General features: G+C 41.2%; 1 protein-coding gene across 1 annotated transcript in view; it reads left to right on the top strand.

Moving 5' to 3' along the window:
- ptpn2b (protein tyrosine phosphatase non-receptor type 2b) overlaps positions 1 to 9,660 on the top strand; it is a 129,094-nt gene extending 119,434 nt beyond the window's left edge. The window contains exon 10 of the mRNA XM_041245334.1: positions 9,363 to 9,660. Within this exon, the coding sequence (XP_041101268.1) occupies positions 9,363 to 9,384 (22 nt within the window). The 3' untranslated portion in view covers positions 9,385 to 9,660. The remainder of the gene's footprint in view (positions 1 to 9,362) is intronic.
- The last annotated feature ends 16,132 nt before the right edge of the window (positions 9,661 to 25,792 follow it).

Below are 25,792 nucleotides of genomic sequence, written 5' to 3'. Positions count from 1 at the left end.
TGTACATTTTTATTTCCTGCGTGCAGTACCTTACACTTTTCTCTATTAAATGTCATTTGCCATGTGTCTGCCCAGTTCTGAATCTTGTCTAGATCATTTTGAATGACCTTTGCTGCTGCAACAGTGTTTGCCACTCCTCCTACTTTTGTGTCGTCTGCAAATTTAACAAGTTTGCTTACTATACCAGAATCTAAGTCATTAATGTAGATTAGGAATAGCAGATGACCTAATACTGATCTCTGTGGTACTCCACTGGTTACCACACTCCATTCTGAGGTTTCTCCTCTAATCAGTACTTTCTGTTTTCTACATGTTAACCACTCCCTAATCCATGTACATGCATTTCCTTGAATCCCTACTGCGTTCAGTTTGAGAATGAATCTTTTATGCGGGACTTTGTAAAAAGCTTTCTGGAAATATAAATAAACCATGTCATACTTTGCAATTATCCATTGTCGATGTTGCATCCTCAAAAAAATCGAGACGGTTAGTTAGACACGATCACCCTTTCCTAAAACCATACTGTCTACCAAGATACTGTTCTCATATACAGTAGGTAAATTTCCATTTTGGATCTTCTATTATATGTAAACTTATGGAAACTACAAGAAGTCAGGCTTATTGGTCTGTAGTTACCTGGTTTGGTTTTTTATCCCTTTTTGTGGATCGGTATTACATTTGCCATTCTTCAGTCTGTCTGTATAACCCCTGTGTTAAGAGACTGTTCTTGAGACTGATCTTGGTTAACGGTTTGCAAATAACTTTTTTCATTTCTTTGAGTACTATTGGGAGGATCTCAAATGGTCTAGGGGATTTCTTTATTTTAAGATCTTTTAGTCCCTTGTCTAAAAGATTTAGTCTGCTATATATCCCCCCCCCCCCCCACACACACACACACACACACACACACACACACAAAAGCAGTGCATTCATATATCAAGTTGTAAGACAGGTTTCCCTTTCAAGTACAAAATGTAACCAATACCTAATGGGATATAATCTGTTATAGCCCAAATTACCAGAGCACTAATGTCAAAGCTGATCCTTTAACCTTTTGCAGTACATTTTATTCAGTGCATGTCAGGCGTGTCTGGTCCAATTTATTTTCACACGTGCAGTTTATTTTACACGTTCATTTACACATCAGTCGGTCCTGGACCAGTGTGGTGACCCTCTGCCTTCCAGGACGTGGCTGGTTTCCTGGTTTCTCTGCATAGTTGAAGCAGAACATCTCATTCTTCGGGCAACTTCTCTCACAGATAGGCCGCTGTCAATCATGCTGATAGCACCAGGCGATCCTCATTACTCAAGCGGGGCATGGTCGTATCTTTCGCTGTTCTTGCGTTAATTAAAATCATGTCTTTTCAAATGGCTATTTTATACAGATTCTTAATCAACTAATTTTGGCAATTTTAACTCAAATCAAATACCAAACACTGAGTACCTGGCATTTTTATGAAATCACATGACTTGAGCTCAGTATTTTGTTATCCCAAGGAACAATACTACTCAAACAATCAACAAACCAATCTGCTCACTATTTAAAATGTAAATAGCGTTATGTATGTGCCCAATGAGCTACTGATGTAAAACTTAGACTGTTGTATTTTCATTGTGCATCAGTATATGTACAGATGAACTCACTTTATATTATGATTGCCGTGCAGGCATAATTTGTGGTATAAAGGGGGTCAGGATATAAACTGGGTTTCACAGGTTTTTTTATATAAAGGGGGTCATGATATAAACCGGGTTTCACAGGTTTTTTGATATAAAGGGGGTCAGGATATAAACCGGGTTTCACAGGTTTTTTTGCCTATGACAGCACATTTCGAGTGCGAGAAAGAAAGAAAACGAAGTGTGAATAAAAGAGCAGTGTTTTAATACTGTTCATTTAGTCGTTCTTTACATTTAAACAAACGCATATACTTTACTACAGGTCAAATACGTTTTATATCATTAACTGGAACTAAACAATTTGTGCCATTATCTATAAAAGGCATGAATTGTCTACTAATGAGAGCTATCAATTAGGCGTTGCACTTGGTGTTTTTTTTTTTTTTTTTGGTGACTAAGACTTTGGCAACATAGATGTTTTGTAACTGAACTGTATCCCATAAACCGCCCACGCAACATTTGACAGGCTGCACAAAATGTCAGTTTATCAGCCGAGATGATTATTGGTTGTTAGTTGCGTTGGAAATTGATTCTAACCAGTGGTTACTTAGTAAATCCCAGCCAAGCAGCATTTAACAGGCTGCAGGTTTGTCAGATGATATTAACCCTTAGCGGTCCATTTATTCAGCGCTTGTGAGGTGCGTCAGGTCCAATTTTTATTCACATAAAAAATAAAATATTTATTTTTTTAGCGTAAAAAAGGTTTAAAAGGCACTGAATAGCAAAAGGACACTCTGTATTGCATCTCCAGCCAAGCTCCACCCCTTGTTCCCTGTATTTTTCACATAAATCTTCAAAGTCGTGCATACTGATAAATCCTGCCCTGATCACTCGTTTTATCACCAAACTCCTCAATAATGCGATCCAAGTCATTATTTTATTACTATAACATCTCAAAAAGCTCTGCAAATGTCTGTGATATTCTTTGAGCAGTGGATGCAGAAGCAGCTATCTTCTTTGTTTAAGAACATAAGAACATAAGAAAGTTTACAAACGAGAGGAGGCCATTCGGCCCATCTTGCTCGTTTGGTTGTTAGTAGCTTATTGATCCCAAAATCTCATCAAGCAGCTTCTTGAAGGATCCCAGGGTGTCAGCTTCAACAACATTACTGGGGAGTTGATTCCAGACCCTCACAATTCTCTGTGTAAAAAAGTGTCTCCTATTTTCTGTTCTGAATGCCCCTTTTTCTAAACTCCATTTGTGACCCCGGTCCTTGTTTCTTTTTTCAGGCTGAAAAAGTCCCTTGGGTCGACACTGTCAATACCTTTTAGAATTTTGAATGCTTGAATTAGGTCGCCACGTAGTCTTCTTTGTTCAAGACTGAACAGATTCAATTCTTTTAGCCTGTCTGCATATGACATGCCTTTTAAGCCCGGAATAATTCTGGTCGCTCTTCTTTGCACTCTTTCTAGAGCAGCAATATCTTTTTTATAGCGAGGTGACCAGAACTGAACACAATATTCAAGATGAGGTCTTACTAGTGCATTGTACAGTTTTAACATTACTTCCCTTGGTTTAAATTCAACACTTTTCACAATGTATCCGAGCATCTTGTTAGCCTTTTTTATAGCTTCCCCACATTGTCTAGATGAAGACAATTCTGAGTCAACAAAAACTCCTAGGTCTTTTTCATAGATTCCTTCTCCAATTTCAATATCTCCCATATGATATTTATAATGTACATTTTTATTTCCTGCGTGCAGATACTGATCCCTGTGGTACACCGCTGGTTACCACACTCCATTCTGAGGTTTTTCCTCTAATCAGTACTTTCTGTTTTCTACATGTTAACCACGCCCTAATCCATGTACATGTGTTTCCTTGAATCCCAACTGCGTTCAGTTTGAGAATTAATCTTTTGTGCGGGACTTTGTCAAAAGCTTTCTGGAAATCTAAATAAACCATGTCATATGCTTTGCAATTATCCATTATCGATGTTGCATCCTCAAAAAAATCAAGCAAGTTAGTTAGGCACGATCTCCCTTTCCTAAAACCATGTTGACTGTCTCCCAGTACCCTGTTACCATGTAGGTAATTTTCCATTTTGGATCTTATTATAGTTTCCATAAGTTTGCATATAATAGAAGTCAGGCTTACTGGTCTGTAGTTACCTGGTTCAGTTTTGTTTCCCTTTTTGTGGATCGGTATTACGTTTGCAATTTTCCAGTCTGTCGGTACCACCCCTGTGTCAAGAGACTGCTGCATGATCTTGGTTAGTGGTTTGTAAATTACTTCTTTCATTTCTTTGAGTACTACTGGGAGGATCTCATCCGGCCCAGGGGATTTGTTTATTTTAAGAGCTCCTAGTCCCTTTAACACTTCTGCCTCAGTTATGCTAAAGTTATTTAAAACTGGATAGGAACTGGATGACATGTGGGGCATGTTGTCAGTATCTTCCTTTGTAAAAACTTGTGAAAAGTAATCATTTAACATATTTGCTATTTTTTTTTTCTTCCTCTACGATTTTGCCATTTGTATCTCTTAAACATTTAATCTCCTCTTTGAATGTTCTCTTGCTGTTGTAATATTGGAAAAACATTTTGGAATTGGTTTTAGCTCCCTTAGCAATGTTTATTTCTATTTCTCTCTTGGCCTTTCTAACTTCCTTTTTGACTTGCGTTTGCAGTTCTGTGTACTCTTTCTGCGTACTTTCTTTTTGGTCCTTTTTTAATGCTCTGTAAAATGCCTTTTTTCGCTGAATATTTTTTTTAATTGATCTATTAAACCATTTTGGCAATTTAGTTTTACATTTAGATTTGTCTACTTTAGGGATATAATTGTTTTGCGCCTCTAGTACTACATTTTTGAAGAACAACCATCCTTCTTCTGTGGGTGTTTTCTCTATTTTACTCCAATCTACTTCTGTTAGTCTCTATTTCTTACCTTCATAGTTTGCTTTTCTAAAATTGTAAACCTTAGCTTTAGTCTTTACTTTTGGGGATTTAAAAAACACTTCAAATGAGACCATGTTGTGGTCTGAGTTTGCCAGTGGTTCTCTGACCTCTGATTTAGTTATTCTACCTTCGTTATTTGAAAAGACTAAATCAAGGCATGCCTCCCCTCTAGTGGGTGCCTTCACAAATTGTGTTAGGAAGCAGTCATTTGTCATTTCCACCATTTCTATTTCATCCTTCATGCTACCCACCGGGTTTTCCCATTTTATTTGAGGGAAGTTGAAATCCCCCATTAGTATGGCTTCTCCTTTGCTACACACATTTCTAATGTCATTGTGTTTGTGTTATCCCTGTGGTGCAGGGGCTATGTGTATTGCTCAGATCTCTCTGCTCCTATCGGTCTCAACGAAGGCTACTAGGGTTATTCTATTTAGCCGACGACTGCAGTCCCTGTTTGTTTTAATAGTGCATGCTTGCAGTTACCAGTGGCTTTTTCAGGTCTTACCTGTGTGCCACTTGTCCTGGTACGAGCCTGGTACCAGTGACTCGCTCTGCCGGTGTGACAAGAAATAAGTTAACTGGAAAGTAAGTTATTTTTTACAGTTTTACAGTAGTTTTTGTTTAAATATATTGTCATCTTATTTATTGAAGTGTATTACAGACAGTACTTTTTTGTTTAAAAAGGTGACATTTATCAATGTATATTTACGTAAATTTTTTATTAATACATTTTATTTTCAGGAAATTCCTGAATAAGAATAGTTTTTTTTTTTTTTTTTTTTTAACAAAGAAATATTTTTTGAATATTTTGCCGGTATAATTTATGTCTATGCATAGTTACAATCAGTATTTGCCAAATGTGTATTTCCTTTAAAAAATGTAATTCATGAACATACTGTGGGGTAAGCAAATTAGTGTTTCTGTAGGCTCACTGTAACAGTTATATTATTGTCTGGTAAATTGCTCCATGACTTTGAACCTTTTCAATAAATTGAGTGGTAAAATGGGTACAAACACTTTTCTTCAGGTAGAAAATACTGTTTTTGATGTTTTAATCAAGTCTATGTGGAATATCTAAACCTGTTTATATAGAAAACGCACATGTTTTTAGTGGAAGATGGTGTTTTAAGGTGTATATATAATTTGAGAAACGCACAAAACGATTGGCCTACACATACCATCCTAAAGTGCAGTTAAATAATTTTATATGAACATCTAGTCCTTGTTGCCAGGGTGGGTGTACTTGCCCAGTACCAAATACTGTACTAATAATTCAGATAGCTCTCCAATTTAATGTAGTACCCTGTGCAAATCTCTGATCCTCACTTCTACAATGAAAGCCCCCACTCACCAGTCGTGTTTCAGGAAAGATAAAACGGCACATCACAGGTTATACTTACTTGTACATTATTATGTGACGCTCCATGTGAGGACTTGCTCTTAACCTTATCTGATTTGTTTTTATTATGTTTTACACCAGATCTTATCAATCAAATATAAAGATATCATGAATATAATAAAGATGTAATACGGCATTCATTGCATACCATACAGTAATACCTACAGTGGCTCTCAAAAGTATTCACCTCCCTTGGACTTTTCCACATTTTATTGTGTTCCAACATGGAATTTAATTAGGAGTTTTTGCCACTGATCAACACAAAAAAAAGTCAAAGAAAAAGTAAAATCTACAAATTGTTCTAAATTAATTACAAATAATTAATTTAATGCCTGACAAGGACAAGTCATCGTTACTGGATGCACCTGTAATACCAGGTCGTATGTTTTGGGCTGGCAGTGGATTAGGTGCTAAAATGCTCTCACCATGCATGTGAGCCTCCCCAAGCAGAAGCCCCCAGCCCATAAGCTGGCAAAGCATTGGTAATGCGCAGAACAATTTTCACAATGCGCAACACATAGGCCGCTGCAATTATCATGCCAGCAGCAGCCATAGCCGCAGATGCAAGCCTGTCTAAGTCAGCAGCCCTAGGGATTTACTGCCATGGGTCCATGGCCCATTCTACCAACCTCAGCCTCAGACAACTCAGTCTGTACACAAGAGTACAAAGGTTCAGGATGCTGACAACGTGGCAGATGTTGCAGTCAGTTTGGTCAGGTGAGTGGTTCACTACAGTGGACCCTCAAGGACCCCACTTTCACATCCCTATTTGACCCGGCCACAGGAAGTACTTGCGGCTCACCTTTCAAGATACCGCATGCCACAAGTTCTGCCTCTCTCTAGCTCCTCACCCTTTTTCAAAGAAAGTTCCAGGCCCAGGAGTTCTGTATATAAAGTCCAGTCATTAATTATTTGTCGGTGGATTGTGAGTTTGCTTTTTGACACAATTTAGTAAATGTAACTTTGTTTCTGCTATATAGAAACAGTATACTTATACTAGTGGTGTGTACCTTTATGTTCACAATGATACTATACGTACCTCAATACATGGCATTACAATATGATTCTATACAAGAAAAAACAGTGGCTCATCTTTGTTGTTGTGATTTTTTAAACAAACAAAACTTATCAAGAATGTATTTTGCCATGTTTTTATTCAAATGTAGTTATGTCAACAAGTACATAAAATTAAAATCTGAGCTCCGCTGCTGAAATATATAAAGTTTTATGAAAAGATCTGCTCCCATGAAACAGTACAGCAATCCAGTAATGAGATCATCAGTTTTTTTTTTTGTATGCAAAGTTGTTAACTGCAAAAATAAGCTATTCTTAATTATCATCTGTTGATGAAACATTTATAATTCAAACTTATTATCAGTTAAAAAAAAAAAAAGCTAAACAAAACCGTAATCGTGATGCATAAATGTAAATATAGTACACCCCCGTTAATCCGTGCAGATTGGGACCGCTTGAGCCCAAATTAGTGAAAAACACGGATTAGCTAAAATTGAGTTTACTGTTTGGGAAATCATTGTGCTATTAATTGAAAACTCGAAAATGCAACAGTGCAAATAAAATATGATGTCCCAACAACAGTCAAAATATATACTGTACATAATCTGTGTTGTTCAGTGGCAGAGAGAGCTGGTTTAAAAAAGTCACTGATCTTGTTTTGAGTCTTTGTCGTAACTGCGCTTTGTATTCAGACTGCCAGGCTAAGAGAGGCTTAAGTCAGCTTTCTGCTTGTCACTGATTTCAGTAACTGCAGTACAGTCCTGTCCATTGCACTGTACTATAGTCAATTTAATTGAATTAAATGATTACCATCCACTTCTGCACTACTAAAGTGCAAAATATCCGCTTCCGTACAAATGCGCTGATTTCTGCACCAATACATTTTGATAATGTACTGTTTTAAACCACACAGATTATCGAAACATAAATTATTGAAACACAGATTAACGGGAGTCTACTGTAATTGTTTTTACAACCGATAGCAAGGATTTAAACATGTTGCTCATTTTTCACAAAAGTGTGTTACACCCTAAAATGTAGCAAACAATAATCTTTCAATGTTGCCCATAAACAGATAAGAAGAGGGATTGCCTTTTTTCACATTGATTGATCTTATATTCAACAGCATTGTACATCTGAGGTCTTTGCATATGAACTTGCATATGGCAATGGACGATGTAATTGCTTTAGCACATGCAGAATTTTTGTTGAAAAAAGGCTGTGAGGGAATCCGATGTAGCTGGAGGTTGTTTCACATTTTTTGGTTCTGTTCTCGTGGCAACACTGCAATCTATATTGACATTGTGGTGTCTTCTCAAGTGGCTGGACAGATTAGCGAAAAATGTAGTAAGTGCATATGTAGTCCTGAAAAGGCCATTGAAGGCAGCTGTGCCTGTAAGGATTGCAATCTATAAGCCACTATAAATTGTTTTGCTAAGATTGTATCAGAACATCATCCAGTTTACGGTACACTCTCCAAAAAAACATTCTTTAAAAAAATAATAATAATTATAATAATAATGATAATAAACCATCTGTTCTTGCATCAGTTTTCAGTTTTAACAATATATAGCTGCTTGCAAGTTTGTTCCTAAAATCTGTTCCAGTTTCTTGGGCTTGCAGTAAACCAGGAAAGGTCTTGCCTGGTTCCCACTTTAATGCTAGAAACAGGACTCAAGCCTTTTCCATTTATTACATCTTAGACAATCCCATGACTTTTACCAGTTGGAACATCAATACAGAATCTGTAGTCTACATCACTTTATTAAAACATTACTAAGCCCATTGCACAAACTAAATCTAACCTTTTAAAAAAATAAAAAGAATAATCAGAAATTAATATGATCTGGCTTTACAAAATCCTACAAAAGCCATATCATTTCAACAGGCTGTATTGCTCCGGAATACAGTCATATGCAATTTAAGTTATGCATCAAGGTTTTAAAAAAAAAAAAAAAAAAAAAAACACCCCCTTGAATCAGCTTAGCTGCTGCAACCATGCTTCTGTTACTGTGTATATTGCTGTAATATTTTATTGTTGCACTTTTTTGTATTTAATACATTTCTTAGAAATAATGTTTGTGTCTTTTATACAATTATCACATTGTTAACATGAAGTAATAATACTTTTTTGTTCTTAGTTTGTCATTTTATAAATGTTTTAGCTTTGGCAATTAGCTACGATAACAGTGTCAACTGCTGTGATTTTTGGGGACAACAGCTACAAGATGTTGGTTAAAAAATGTATCAATGGAAAGCTTTTCTTGGTTTGAAGCTACATTTAATTTCTACTTGAAGAAAAAGGGGTGTATACTGAAAGTGTGTTTTTTTTTGTTTGTTTTGTTTTGTTTTTTATGTTTTACGTTGTATGTCGTAGGCCGAGAATGACTGACACCTAACACTGGAACCTCTGACTTGGTTGACTGATGCACAATGAAAGATCTGAAATTAACTTCGGAAACAGAATGAGGTCATCTGCAGAGTGCAAGGCCTCACATCTTAACTGTTTACAACGTAAACTTCTGCATTCTTTGGATGAAAAAACTTAAAACCAGCATGAAACTTCAGCTAATGGAGTACACTTCATGTATTGTCTCTTTTTTTCTTTTCCATTGCTTGTATACACAGTTTATTAATTAAAGATAATACATTGTTATGCAGTACCAATTTGTAACATTGTATTTTTTTTTATAAGTGTGAAATGTTTATTCTATTTTACTTTTTTGTTGCATTACTGCCACAAAAATGAAAAAAAATGTGTGTCTTGGTGAAATGTATAATTTTTTTACAGAGAGGGCTGTAACCCAGTTGTAACTGTGTTTTATGGATAAATTAATGCTATACAAGTGATGGATGCTTTTGCTTTAGTCTCTATTACTGGGCGGCCCTTCAGTATACTGGAATTATTAGACTTATTGTTTCCAGCTAGCTTTTTAGTTTGCTAGGCTTATTCCAGTTGTGGAACATTAAAATGAATGTTGAAGTTAATATCTGTTGTCAGTTTAGACAGAAGACAGCAGCACTGGGGATATCAACAAAACAGTGTACTGCTGTTTGGGGGCACCAATAAGTCTGCATCATTCAAATACTAGATTAATTATAAAGTTTATCTTTAATTTTATCTTTAGGTAATTTTCAATTTTACAGTCATATTAGAAATACAAAATAAACTCATCTAAATCTAAGAGATACAGCATTCTGTTTCAACAGTCTGGTCTAGGAAATATGGGAGATAATTAAAAAAAAGCTAATCGGATGCTTGGTTTTATAGTAAAAAGTATAGATATGGTAAATGTTGAATATAAGGGATACCATGATGAAGTTGCACTTCAGATTTTGCAGAGCAGAAGGCATCAATGGAAAATAGGAACAACATTTTTTTACAGTTATAAATGCTTGTTGAAGTAGTAGGATCTAACACACTGGAGCCATTTTCACACACAAATGCTGGTACTGAGCCATCCCAGGCGTCTCAAAAATTCTTACAAAAGACCCATTCACACAGCACAAAATTCACACTGCACAGCGCCATCTAACCCAGCCCTTTCACATAATCAAAGGGATCACAAGAGATTAACTTTCAAAACTGTCAGTCAACACTTGTTCTTATGGCATTGGAATCACAAAATATGACACAGTCTTCGGCCGGAAATGGATTTGGCTGCGTTTTGTTTGCTTTCTATTTTCATTATATTATACAATATAACAATCTGGTAAGGTTGCAGGAGCTTCACGCACACTGTAGGTCTCGCATTTTATTCGAAAAAGGCAGTAGTCACAGATCTCAGATTTTTCCTTTCAAGATCGACCTGACGGAGAGCCTTGTTCAGATAAGAACAATTGTTGCTTATACCTGTATATATTTTGCATTTTAAGTGTTTTTGTATGTGATAATTAAACAAATCGCTGTATAGTTTTTCTATTTATGCATATTTGTGTGCTCTAGGGATGAAATGATAGTAAATTTCCACGATACGAATAGTTGAGAGCCCACTCTTTCACGATACACCGATCATCACGATAGTAGCTATTATTTTTCAATTACTTTAACTGAATAAAAAGAAAAAATAACAAGGTATGACCATTTTTTTCACTGTTGAATATGGTCTGCAACATAATGAAGCTACAGATTTTAAAAAAGACCAAGAAAAAATTTACTAGCACAGGTGGAAGAAAAATAATCTTAATGAAATTGTCCTTACACACATACTGCTAACTATTCTCAATTATTTTTCAAATTTGCAAAATAAATAAATTATTTTGTACTGTATAACCTGTACGTATGGAATAGAACAGTATGGGCATGATGTTCTTTTTGCATGTTGCTTTTTTGCCATTATTTTATTTATAAATTTAAAAGAAAACACATTTCAATGCTATTACCAACTTTGCCCGAGGTAGCCTGTTTTTCTGGTGGCATAATAGCCTATAACATGTAAATTTGAATGCACATATTGAAATTATATATTGATAATTGAGGGTACTGCACTGGAAAAGAAATGTTATAAAGTGACATTGCTTGTTGACGGCTGACGTTTTTTAACTCCACTGGGTGCCAAGTATGGAAGGGCAGGTTTGAAGTTGTTCCTGCTTTAGTTGTTCTTTTGCCACATTCGTACATCCTATGGTACTGTATTTTCCCGATATATATATATATATATATATATATATATATATATATATATATATATATATATATATATATATATATATATATTTTTTTTTTTTTTTTTTTTGTAGTGAAAGTACACACTAAGGCTGTCAGTTCAAAATAGCTATCGATTAATTGGGCTCACAAAATCTAATTGTTCTAGTAAATATTGATGATTGCACCATACATTTTCAGTGCATTCCTCTTCACATGACGTTATTTTAATATCATTGCAGCTCCGTAAAAGCTTGTGCACAACAACTGAATGTTAGGGGTAATTACGCCTGGGTAGAGTCAAGAGAAAAAGAAAAACAAAACACAACATTCGCAACAAACCTAGCAAGTTTAACATAGTACAGGAGTATTACTAGAATATGTATTCCAAAGAGATTACCACATAAATTAGACACGAGTTTACGAAAAACTTTTACATTTTTTTTTTATTTCAGCCACAGCTGCATCATCATGCATTGCATTTTGATAATACTGTGCCACCTAACTGTCACACTCTGAAACACAGTGCGGAAATCCCGGCCCAAAGCAATCATTTACGGGCTGTTTGCCAGGAATATAAGCCTGTCGTCCTGCTCTGGATACAAGCTGTCGCGTTTTTTGGGAGGGGGGGGGGTACTTACAAAGAATTTTCAAAACTGATTCGCTGGTAGGATGGGACCAGCAAATCAGATGCTAGTTAACACGAGCAGGAAAACAAGAGCATGCCCACTGTTTGTCTGGTAGAAATACCCTAAATAGCAAGGCAGTTTCGGTGCAGTTTCGTTGATAAAGTTAAATAATTGTATAAACTATGCGCGTTACAAAAATGTAATTATTGAATCTATTATCCAGTATGTATATCCATGTATATAACGAGGAATGGAATCGATCGAAAAATAGATTTTTTTATGTAATCGTAGCAGCCTGAGTACACACCAAAGATTGTACACATTTTTGGAGAGAAAAGCGTCTGTTCTGCTTCCAGCCACTTTTAGTGAGTATGTGACTATCGTTTTCTACGATTATCGAATAATTAAAAAATGTTAACGTGTGACGGGGAACTCCCCATCTGTATGAATATGTTTGGAACTGGCAGGGAGGGGGTTAAATTTCTCCCTGCCAGAAAAACATGTGAGAATGTGGCTGGAGCTCTAATTGAATAATTATTGATTAATTGGGCTCCAGCCACAGGGGATAAAAGCCAGGGGAGAGGCCCTGGCTGGGGGTGTGTGTGTTTTTCTGTTTGGAGTGTGTTCCTTTGTTTGGGAGTTTGTTTTTGTGTTGCAGAGTTTTGTGTTTAGAATTAAAGGAGTATCTTTTAAAGACCTAGAACCTGACCGTTTACTTGTAAGTTCCTTTTTGATTATTTCTGTTTGAACCTCGTTCTTTTGGCCCTTGTACCTATTTATTTGATTATTTTTTGTTTAATAAAGAATTTAATTTTTGCCTTTAATCTGTATCTGAGCCTCAATCCACTTGCCAGCCTGTCACACTTGTTGTCAGAAGCGGGATAGCGCCACCTAGAGGCTCAGAGCAGTATTTTTGTTTTGTTTTGTTTTCTGGGATTTTTGGGGAATTTTTTAATTATTTTAATTTTGTGAATTTTGGAGGTTTGGTAATCGGAGATCAGAATGGACAAAAGGCAGAGGCAGCTGAGGCAGCAGCAGCAGTAGCAGCTGCCATCACCAACCCAAACCCTGTGAGAGGACCCAGCGAGCTTGTTCCCGTGGTGCACCTGGTGCAGGAAGGATGACCACCGGTGGAGGTCCTGTCCAGATGGGCCATTTGCTGACTGGTGTGGGCGTTGTGAGGAGGATGGCCACAACTGGGCAGGATGCCCCCACAACCTGGACCAGGAGCAACCACCAACCCCGTCCTCGGCAGCCACCCCACCAGCACCGTCTTCACCACCATCACGGGAGATCAGAGAGTGGTTGGTGCACCGGACCTCTTCCACGACCTTCCCGTCGCCATCAACATGCTGTGGCATCGAGATGGGGAGAGATGGGAGGAGTGGGGGGAAGAGCATCACCCGTGGTCCCTCCAGGAAATCTTCATCATGGTCCTGGCATACCTAGCGATAGATATGGGGGAGATCCCCCACCTTGAAGAAATGGGGGTGGAGCGGCTGCCGTCGCCCAGAGAGGAGCTGCCGCTCTCAGAGCCCGGAGAGGGGGAGCTGCCGCTCCCAGAGCCCAGAGAGGGGGAGCCGCCGCTCCCAGAGCCCGGAGAGGGGGAGCCGCCGCTCCCAGAGCCCGGAGAGGGGGAGCCGCCGCTCCCAGAGCCCGGAGAGGGGGAGCCGCCGCTCCCAGAGCCCGGAGAGGAGGAGCCGCCGCTCCCAGAGCCCGGAGAGGAGGAGCCGCCGCTCCCAGAGCCCGGAGAGGAGGAGCCTGAACATCCACAGCCCGAGAGGGAGGAGCCCAAACGTCCACAGCCCGAGGGAAAGGAGCCCAAGCGGGAGGAGTCGGTGTGTCCACGGCCCAAGAAGGGGAAGTCCACAGGCCCAGGACTGAAGGGACCAGCAGGGAAAGAACAGCTGGAGCTGTCTCTCCCTCTACCACCAGCAGAGGGAGAACAGCCAGAACTGTCTCTCCCTCCACCTTCAATAGAGGGGGAACAGCTGGAGCTGTTTCTCCCTCCACCGCCAGTAGAGGGAGAACAGCGGGTGCTGTCTCTTCCTCCACCGCCAGTAGAGGGAGAACAGCGGGTGCTGTCTCTCCCTCCACGTTCAGCAGAGGGGGAACAGCCGGAGCTGCCTCTCCCTCCACCACCAGCAGAGGGAGAACAGCCGGAGCTGTCTCTCCCTCCACCTTCAACAGAGGGGGAACAGCGAGCGCTGTCTCTCTCTCCACCGCCAGCAGAAGATGCTGGAGGACCTACCCAGCCTCTGTACCAGCTGCTGAGGGGAGCGCGGAGACAAGCTGCCCGGCGGCTAAGAGGCACAGCGCCATCGCCTGGGGATGCTTGTTCGCCATTGCCTGGGGAGGCCAACTGCTCCGCATCGCCTGGGGAGGCCAACTGCTCCGCATCGCCTGGGGAGGCCAACTGCTCCGCATCGCCTGGGGAGGCCAACTGCTCCTCATCACCTGGACGCGCCAACTGCTCCGCATCACCTTGGGTTGCCTGCCTACCCGCATCGCCTGGGGTTGCCTGCCTGCCCGCATTGCCTAGAGAGACTCTCCTAGGGATGCTTGTCCACCATCACCTGGGGTCGCTGTTGGCCCGCCGTCGCCCAGGGGAAGGTGCTGCCATCCCGAGAGTTAGAGAAGATGGATCTACCGTCCCGAGAGCCAGAAAGTCCAGCGTCGCCAGGGGGTCCAGCATCGCCAAGGGGTCGAACGCTGCCAGAGGGTCCAGAATCGCCAGTGCCGCCAGAGGGTCCAACGTCGCCAGCGTCGCCAGAGGGTTCAGTGTCGCTCGAGGGGCCAGGGGGTTTCGCGTCGCCAAGGAATCCAGAGGGAGCCGGGCCGCTGTTCCCACCTCCGCCACCAGAGGGAGCTGGGCCGCCGTTCCCGTCTCCACTACCAGAGGGAGCCCGGTCGCGAGGGTTCAGTCCTGCTGGGAGGACGCCAGATGGGGAACTAAATATTCCACCTTGGCCGCCCCCATGGACCACGGACGTCTCCCTGTCCCGGGACCGGACAAAGTACTTTGGGACTTAAGGGGGGAGGTGGCCATTGGGGCCATGTGTGCTTGGCACAAGGGGAGGAATATGTGACGAGGAACGCCCCGTCTGTATGAATATGTTTGGAACTGGCAGGGAGGGGGTTAAATTTCTCCCTGCCAGAAAAACATGTGAGAATGTGGCTGGAGCTCTAATTGAATAATTATTGATTAATTGGGCTCCAGCCACAGGGAATAAAAGCCAGGGGAGAGGCCCTGGCTGGGGGTGTGTGTGTTTTTCTGTTTGGAGTGTGTTCCTTTGTTTGGGAGTTTGTTTTTGTGTTGCAGAGTTTTGTGTTTAGAATTAAAGGAGTATCTTTTAAAGACCTAGAACCTGACCATTTACTTGTGAGTTCCTTTTTGATTATTTTTGTTTGAACCTTGTTCTGTTGGCCCTTGTGCCTATTTATTTGATTATTTTTTGTTTAACAAAGAATTTTATTTTTGCCTTTAATCTGTCTCTGAGCCTCAATCCACTCGCCAGCCTGTCACATAACGGTACAATTATCATGAATATTCTGTAGTGCACACTAGGGATGAAACGATTTTTCGATAGTACGTCAAATCGTTTCATCCCTAGTGTGCACTACAGCCTGTTGCTAATTATGTCCTGCTACGGCCTTGTGCCTTGTGTGAAGCCAGAGGCTCAAGTCGCTCCTTCCCAGGGATCCAGCAACATAAGTTGCCTGGCGCTTACAGTTGTAGTCAAAAGTTTACATTCCCCAATGGAAATGTGTAATTTCTAGACATTTTATCGAATGTCTAGAATGCTTTTGTCGATGAGGACTTCTCTTTTGCACAGCCTTCTTCAATCGGATTTAGTTTGAGACTTTGACTAGGCCATTCCAGAACCTTGATTTTATTATTTAACCATTCTGAAGTAGATCTTGATGTGTGCTTTGGATCTTTGTTGTGCTGGAAAGCCCAGTTGCACTTTAACTCTTTGCAGTCCATTTATTCAGCGCTTGTCAGCCGCGTCAGGTCCAATTTATTTTCACACGCACTGTTTATTTTACACACACTGTTTAAATTTTTTTTTTTTTTTTCCAGAGTAAAACCGGTTCAACCAGCATTGAATCTCAAAAAAAGACTTGGTACTGTATCTACAGCCAAGCCACACTCCTTGTTTGCTGTATTTTTTATCACCAAACTCCTTAATAATGCGATCCAAGTCATTATTTTATTACTATAACATCTCAGAAAGCTCTGCAAATGTCTGTGATATTCTTTCAACTTCCCCCATATAAAATGGGGAAACCCAGTGGGGAGCACGACAGATGAAATTGAAATGGTGGAAATGACAAATGACTGCTTCCTAACAATTTGTCAAGGCACCAACTAGAGGGAAGGCATGCCTTGATTTAGTCTTTTCAAATAACAAAGACAGAATAACTAAAACAGAGGTCAGAGAACCACTAACAAACTCAGACCACAACATGGTCTCATTTGAAGTGCTTTTTAAAACCCCAAAAGTAATGACTAAAGCTAAGGTTTACAATTTTAGAACAGCAAACTATGAAGGTAGGAAACAGAGACTAACAGAAGTAGATTGGAGTAAAATAGAGAAAACATCCACAGAAAAAGGATGGCTATTCTTCAAAAATACAGTACTAGAGGCGCAAAACAATTACATCCCTAAAGTAGACAAATCTAAATGTAAAACTAAATTGCCAAAATGGTTTAATAGATCAATTAAAAAAAATATTCAGCGAGAAAAGGCACTTTACAGAGCGTTAAAAAGGGACCAAAAAGAAAGTACACGAAAGAGTACATGGAACTGCAAACACAAGTCAAAAAGGAAGTTAGAAAGGCCAAGAGAGAAATAAAAATGAACATTGCTAAGGGGGCTAAAACCAATCCCAAAATGTTTTTTTCCAATATTACAACAGCAAGAGAACTTTCAAAGAGGAGGTAAATGTCTAAGAGATACAAATGGCAAAATCATAGATTTTGAACAAAGCTGTAGAAGAAAAAAAAAGCAAATATTAAATGATTACTTTTCACAAGTTTTTACAAACATGCCCCACATGTCACCCAGTTCCTATCCAGTTTTAAATAACTTTAGCATAACCGAGGCAGAAGTGTTAAAGGGCCTAAGAGCTCTTAAAATAAACAAATCCCCTGGGCCGGTTGAGATCTTCCCAATAGTACTCAAAGAAATGAATGAAGTTATTTACAAACCGCTAAACAAGATCACGCAACAGTCTCTTGACGCAGGGGTGGTACCGACAGACTGGAAAATTGCAAATGTAATACCAATCCACAAAAAGGGAAACAAAACTGAACCAGGTAACTACAGACCAGTAAGCCTGACTTCTATTATATGGAAACTTATGGAAACTATAAGAAGATCCAAAATGGAAAAGTACCTATATTGTAATAGGGTGCTGGGAGACAGTCAACATGGTTTTAGGAAAGGGAGATCGTGTCTAACTGAACGCAGTAGGGATTCAAGGAAACACATGTACATGGATTAGGGAGTGGTGGAAAACAGAAAGTACTGATTAGATGAGAAACCTCAGAATGGAGTGTGGTAACCAGTGGAGTACCACAGAGATCAGTATTAGGTCCTCTGCTGTTCTTAATCTACATTAATGATTTCCACAAACTCAGACCACAACATGGTCTCATTTGAAGTGTTTTTTAAATCCTCAAAAGTAAAGACTAAAGCTAAGGTTTACAATTTTAGAAAAGCAAACTATGAAGGCATGAAACAGAGACTAACAGAAGTAGATTGGAGTAAAATAGAGAAAACACCCACGGAAGAAGGATGGTTGTTCTTCAAAAACGTAGTACTAGAGGCGCAAAACAATTATATCCCTAAAGTAGACAAATCTAAATGTAAAACTAAATTGCCAAAATGGTTTAATAGATCAATTAAAAAAAATATTCAGCGAAAAAAGGCACTTTACAGAGCATTAAAAAAGGACCAAAAAGAAAGTACACAGAAAGAGTACACAGAACTGCAAATGCAAGTCAAAAAGGAAGTTAGAAAGGCCAAGAGAGAAATAGAAATGAACATTGCTAAGGGAGCTAAAACCAATTCCAAAATGTTTTTCCAATATTACAACAGCAAGAGAACATTCAAAGAGGAGATTAAATGTTTAAGAGATACAAATGGCAAAATCGTAGAGGAAGAAAAAAAAATAGCAAATATGTTAAATGATTACTTTTCACAAGTTTTTACAAAGGAAGATACTGACAACATGCCCCACATGTCATCCAGTTCCTATCCAGTTTTAAATAACTTTAGCATAACTGAGGCAGAAGTGTTAAAGGGACTAGGAGCTCTTAAAATAAACAAATCCCCTGGGCCGGATGAGATCCTCCCAGTAGTACTCAAAGAAATGAAAGAAGTAATTTACAAACCGCTAACCAAGATCATGCAGCAGTCTCTTGACACAGGGGTGGTACCGACAGACTGGAAAATTGCAAACGTAATACCGATCCACAAAAAGGGAAACAAAACTGAACCAGGTAACTACAGACCAGTAAGCCTGACTTCTATTATATGCAAACTTATGGAAACTATAATAAGAGCCAAAATGGAAAATTACCTATATGGTAACAGGGTACTGGGAGACAGTCAACATGGTTTTAGGAAAGGGAGATCGTGCCTAACTAACTTGCTTGATTTTTTTGAGGATGCAACATCGATAATGGATAATTGCAAAGCATATGACATGGTTTATTTAGATTTCCAGAAAGCTTTTGACAAAGTCCCGCACAAAAGATTAATTCTCAAACTGAACGCAGTTGGGATTCAAGGAAACACATGTACATGGATTAGGGAGTGGTTAACATGTAGAAAACAGAAAGTACTGATTAGAGGAAAAACCTCAGAATGGAGTGTGGTAACCAGCGGTGTACCACAGGGATCAGTATTAGGTCCTCTGCTATTCCTAATCTACATTAATGATTTAGATTCTGGTATAGTAAGCAAACTTGTTAAATTTGCAGACGACACAAAAGTAGGAGGAGTGGCAAACACTGTTGCAGCAGCAAAGGTCATTCAAAATGATCTAGACAAGATTCAGAACTGGGCAGACACATGGCAAATGACATTTAATAGAGAAAAGTGTAAGGTACTGCACGCAGGAAATAAAAATGTACATTATAAATATCATATGGGAGATATTGAAATTGGAGAAGGAATCTATGAAAAAGACCTAGGAGTTTTTGTTGACTCAGAAATGTCTTCATCTAGGCAATGTGGGGAAGCTATAAAAAAGGCTAACAAGATGCTCGGATACATTGTGAAAAGTGTTGAATTTAAATCAAGGGAAGTAATGTTAAAACTGTACAATGCACTTGTAAGACCTCATCTTGAATATTGTGTGCAGTTCTGGTCACCTCGCTATAAAAAAGATATTGCTGCTCTAGAAAGAGTGCAAAGAAGAGCGACCAGAATTATTCCGGGCTTAAAAGGCATGTCATATGCAGACAGGCTAAAAGAATTGAATCTGTTCAGTCTTGAACAAAGAAGACTACGTGGCGACCTAATTCAAGCATTCAAAATTCTAAAAGGTATGGACAGTGTCGACCCAAGGGACTTTTTCAGCCTGAAAAAAGAAACAAGGACCAGGGGTCACAAATGGAGTTTAGAAAAAGGGGCATTCAGAACAGAAAATAGGAGACACTTTTTTACACAGAGAATTGTGAGGGTCTGGAATCAACTCCCCAGTAATGTTGTTGAAGCTGACACCCTGGGATCCTTCAAGAAGCTGCTTGATGAGATTTTGGGATCAATAAGCTACTAACAACCAAACGAGCAAGATGGGCCGAATGGCCTCCTCTCGTTTGTAAACTTTCTTATGTTCTTATGTTCTTATGATTTAGATTCTGGTATAGTAAGCAAACTTGTTACATTAGCAGACGACACAAAAATAGGAGGAGTGGCAAACACTGTTGCAGCAGCAAAGGTCATTCAACATGATCTAGACAAGATTCAAAACTGGACAGACACATGGCAAATGACATTTAATAGACAAAAGTGTAATCTAATGCACGCAGGAAATAAAAATGTACATTATAAATATCATATATGGGATACTGAAATTGGAGAAGGAATCTATGAAAAAGACCTAGGAGTTTTTGTTGACTCAGAAATGTCTTCATCTAGACAGTGGGGAAGCTATAAAAAAGGCTAACAAGATGCTCGGATACATTGTGAAAAGTGTTGAATTTAAATCAAGGGAAGTAATGTTAAAACTGTACAATGCATTGGTAAGACCTCATCTTGAATATTGTGTTCAGTTCTGGTCACCTCGCTATAAAAAAGATATTGCTGCTCTAGAAAGAGTGCAAAGAAGAGCAACCAGAATTATTCCGGGTTTAAAAGACATGTCATATGCAGACAGGTTAAAAGAACTGAATCTGTTCAGTCTTGAACAAAGAAGACTACGCAGTGACCTAATTCAAGCATTCAAAATTCTTAAAGGTATTGACAATGTCGACCCAAGGGACTTTTTGACCTGAAAGAAGAAACAAGGACCAGGGGTCACAAATGGAGATTAGACAAAGGGGTATTCAGAACAGAAAATAGGAGGCACTTTTTTACACAGAGAATCGTGAGGGTCTGGAATCAACTCCCCGGTAATGTTGTTGAAACTGACACCCTGGGATCCTTCAAGAAGCTGCTTGATGAGATTCTGGGATCAATAAGCTACTAACAACCAAACGAGCAAGATGGGCCGAATGGTCTCCTCTCGTTTGAAACTTTCTAATTCTAATCAAGAAGCTGATGCAAAAGAAGCTATCTCCATTGTTATGTCCGTGTTGTTTCTCTAATGCATGGGGCTATGAGATATGCCCTTTTAAAAAAAAAAAAAAAAAAAAAAAAATTCGGTTTCATTCGGCCATTGCCGGTAACTTGAAAACTTTTCTGATCTCCTGCTACACGAAAAATACAGAAATTGATGATGTCGGATAGGGTTCGACATTGAACTGGAAAGGGAAAATTGTAATGTCGGACCTGGTCCGACATTACAATTGATTGGATGATTGGCCAATATCTTTTGATATGCTATGGAATCCATTTTACTATGTAGTGGAACTACATTTACTGTGCCATTAGAGGATAAACAGCCCCATGGAAGGATATTACCACTTCTATGCTTCACAGTAGGTATGGTGTTCATTTATTTATATGCCTCACCAGACTTTCTCCAAACGTAACGACTATCAGCGTGACCAAATAGCTCTCTTTTTTCATCTCTCCACAAAACCTTTGACCAGAAGACATATCCATCATTCAAATGCTGTTTTAGAAAATTTAAGCAATTGTCCTTGTGATGTTTTCCTAAGAGTTGTTTTTTCCTTGGCCTGTGAACATTGAGACCTTCACCATGCAGCAAATTCACTTTGAATATCTTTGGCAGTCAATCTTGGATTGTTATTAACCTTCCTCACAATTCTTCTGCTTGTTCTTGGTGAAAGAGCCTTCTTTCTCCAGACCGAGGGAGTGTTGTACGTCTTGATAATAGAAACAATAGTTGAAATTGGGATAGTCAAATGCTTGGAAATCTTCTTGTATCTTTATCCAGCTTTGACAATAAATTATTTTCTGCTAAGGTCTTCAAATAGCTGTTTACTTTTTCACATATTTGACTTATTGTTAATGACAGCAACCATCCTATGCCTAACCCTTTTATACTTTTAGAATGTTCACCTACAATCCAGCATTTTCCAAACTTTTCTAGAATTAGGTTCTGCATTATCATATTGAAATTTATAGCACCTTGTAGACAAGACAATACGATCATTGCATCAAAGGGTATGAATACTTCTGAATTAACATTTTTGGAGTTTTGCAAAAAAAAGTGCTGAAATAAATAATTGTAGACATCTATTTTTTGTAACTTTTTTTCCTCATCCACAAAAGCAAAACTTTTGCTACAAAAGATTTTTCCTAAAATTCTTTGTTTTCAAGAAACCCAGTTCCAACCCGGTGCCGAGGTCACCCACCTGGTTGATATATACAAGCAGATTGAGGCAACAGCTGTACAACTTTGTACTGTATGTTGCATTACTTACTCCTTGCAACATGCCAGGGTTCCATCCCTGTGAGACATGCAAGGTCAATCTGCCTATGGAAGACAAGCACGGCAGGTGCTGTTTCTGCCTAGGCCAGAGCACGTCAAGGAGGCACGTTCTAGGAACGTTCTGCGTCCCTTACTCCTGGGCAGAACTCTCCCACATCACCCTCTCAGAGTGGTGTTGCGTCCTCACCCCATGACTCTGCACCAAGAGAGATCGGATGACACACCCGGGAAAGTAACCCAGGTAGGAAACAGTCTTTTTGTTCTTCCTCATTTCCGCCGGTTAAGGCTTCCATTGCTGCCTTGGTCCAGGAACCTAATTTGGCACTGTTATACAAGGACGCTGCCTGCCCTAATAAGTAGTGCCGGGTTTCTGAGGTGATCCTCAAAAGGGCTTATTCATCCGAGGTTTTCGCTGCATGGCTGGGAAACTTTAACAGCATCCTGGAAGTCTCATTTGCTGCGGTTCCGCGACTTTTGACCTCTCTCTAGCTCCACGTGCCTTCTCAAAGTGCATGAAAGCTGTTTGGCCCTATTGAGACTCAAAGGCATCAGAGTACTCCATCTGGACGACTGGCTATTGTGCCTAGTCTTCACCTCAAAGGCCCCCCATTAGTGCTCTTCCAGCTCAACAGAGCACTAACGGTATGATGTTCCAGAAATGTTTGGGTCTGATTGCAGTAATTTCCCAGACCGGCCTTTTAGGTCTCCTGCATATGCACCCTCTATAGGCCTGGTTCAATCAACATTGGGGAGCATTGGATCAGCCTTCACTTGGCGCTCCCTTTTCAGTACCTTGGTACTGCTAATTGATCCAACCCTGCTGACCGAATCCAATCAGTTTTTCATGGATCCCGGTCACTTGCGACATGTAAGCCATGATGTGGCAGGATCCTCCGACTTTCAAGCCATTGGATTCGCACTCCAACTCTAACAGGATTTTTCAACTCAACGTCGAAGGCTTATCCCAGCCAAGCGCACACGGATCAGCAGTCTTGCCCATGAGCTCAAGATTGACATTGTCTGTCTACAAGAGACGCACAATGCGGTTGAAGAGGCCGGTCGCTATGCCATTGACGGCTTTGACCTGCTGTGTCATGCAACCCTCTCGAAGCATGGCTGTGTAATGTACGTCCGCAGCGATGTTGCCGATGCTCGGTTAATTCCGTCGACCACTTTTTGCGACATCATCGAAGTCGGAGGTTTTAAAATTGCTAATGTTTACAAGCATCCGAGTGCCAACTGGGACAGTCAAGTTCTACCGGTGCTTCGTCACCCTGTTATCAACAGCCACCATTCAGACTGGGGATATGAGGTTGTATCCAATGACGGTGACAGCCTTGTTACCTGGGCCTCCAGAAACGACATTATCCTGTCATACGACCCAAAACAACCAGGTTCCTTCCACTAAGCCCGCTGGTCCAAAGACTACTCACCGGACTTATGTTGGGTGAGCACTATGAATGGTCGTTCCCAACCAATTGCCAGAACGATCCTCAGTGACTTTCCACATTCCCAGCACAGACCATCACTGATACATATTGGTCTGCACCTACCAACAATCCACAGCTCAAACAAGCTTCGTTGGAACTTCAGAAAGGCAGACTGGGAGAAGTTTAGTGAGATAGCCGACCGCAGCATTCCAACGATTCCACTTCGCATCATTCCGGTTGAAGAGGCTGTGGCAGAGCAAAGCTCTGCCCTTTTAAATTGGCAGGGATGGGGTTAACTTCCCCTGCCTGCCTGGGTTTATTATGTTCAGGTGGCTGGGGTTGATTAGTTGATTAGGTTGATTAACGATCAATCAGCGCCCAGCCACCTGATATAAAAGGAGGCCTCAGCTTCTCATTTGGGAGAAGGGAGCTGAGGAAGCAGGTTGGTGTTTGTTTTGTGGTTTTTTGAATTTTCTAAATCCAGGGAAGGCATTGCCCAGCCTGGAAACTTTATTTTTGTGAGTTTTGTTTTTGCTTTATTTGTGTTTGAGTATCTGTTATTTTGCCCTTGTGCACTTTATTTTTGTTTATTTATAATAAAATAGTTATTTTTTTGAACTGCAGTCTGTCTCTGGGCCTCTATCCACTCGCCAGCCTGCCACATTTGGTGTCAGAAGTGGGATAGCGCCACCTAGAGGCTCAGAGCAGTATTTATTTTTTTTTTTGAGAAAAAAAAAAATGGGAAAGAAGAGCAGACAGTGGAAAAGGCAGGACAAGCAGCAGCTGAAGAAATGTAAGCTGCTGCAGCCACCGCTGGAGGACCCGGCCAGCCTCTTCCCCTGGTGTTCCTGGTGTGGGAAGGAGGACCATCGTTGGCGGTCCTGCCCAGACGTGCCACCGGCAAACTGGTGTGGCCGGTGTGAGGAGGACGGCCACAACTGGGCAGGATGCCCCTACAACCAGGCCCAGGAAGAGGTGCCGTGTTCACCCCGGGCATCAGGGGCCACCCCACTACCTCCAGCACCACCACCTTCACCACCGTCCCAGGAGATCTGGGACTGGTTGATGCACCCTGAGGCAGACCTCGTCCACGATCTCCCCATAGTTATCAACACGCTGTGGCGTCGAGATGGGGAGAGGTGGGAACAGTGGGAGGAACAACACCACCCGGCCTCCTTCCCAGAGGTTGCCCTCATGGTGGTTAATTACCTGGCGGTAGACATGGGAGATCCACCGGTCACTCCAATAAAGAGAGGTGAGCCGCCTTCCCGAGAGCCAGAGAGGGGTGAGCCGCCTTCCCGGGAGCCAGAGAGGGGCGAGGAGCTGCCGCCGCTCCCAGAGCCAGAGAGGGGCGAGGAGCTGCCGTCGCTCCCAGAGCCAGAGAGGGGCGAGGAGCCGCCGTCGCTCCCAGAGCCAGAGAGGGGCGAGGAGCCGCCGTCGCTCCCAGAGCCAGAGAGGGAGGAGGATCTGCCGTCGCTCCCAGAGCCAGAGAGGGAGGAGGATCTGCCGTCGCTCCCAGAGCCAGAGAGGGAGGAGGATCTGCCGTCGCTCCCAGAGCCAGAGAGGGAGGAGGATCTGCCGTCGCTCCCAGAGAGAGAGAGGGAGGAGGATCTGCCGTCGCTCCCAGAGAGAGAGAGGGAGGAGGATCTGCCGTCGCTCCCAGAGCCAGAGAGGGAGGAGCTGCCGTCGCTCCCAGGAGGATCTGCCGTCGCTCCCAGAGCCAGAGAGGGAGGAGGATCTGCCGTCGCTCCCAGAGCCAGAGAGGGAGGAGGATCTGCCGTCGCTCCCAGAGCCAGAGAGGGAGGAGGATCTGCCGTCGCTCCCAGAGCCAGAGAGGGAGGAGGATCTGCCGTCGCTCCCAGAGCCAGAGAGGGAGGAGGATCTGCCGTCGCTCCCAGAGCCAGAGAGGGAGGAGGATCTGCCGTCGCTCCCAGAGCCAGAGAGGGAGGAGGATCTGCCGTCGCTCCCAGAGCCAGAGAGGGAGGAGGATCTGCCGTCGCTCCCAGAGCCAGAGAGGGAGGAGGAT

The sequence above is a fragment of the Polyodon spathula genome, chromosome 3 (genome assembly GCF_017654505.1).
Source record: "Polyodon spathula isolate WHYD16114869_AA chromosome 3, ASM1765450v1, whole genome shotgun sequence".
In the NCBI taxonomy this organism is placed as follows: Eukaryota; Metazoa; Chordata; class Actinopteri; order Acipenseriformes; family Polyodontidae; genus Polyodon; species Polyodon spathula.
The sequence above is the reverse complement of the archived record's forward strand: the minus strand, read 5'-3'. Positions and strand labels throughout refer to the sequence as shown.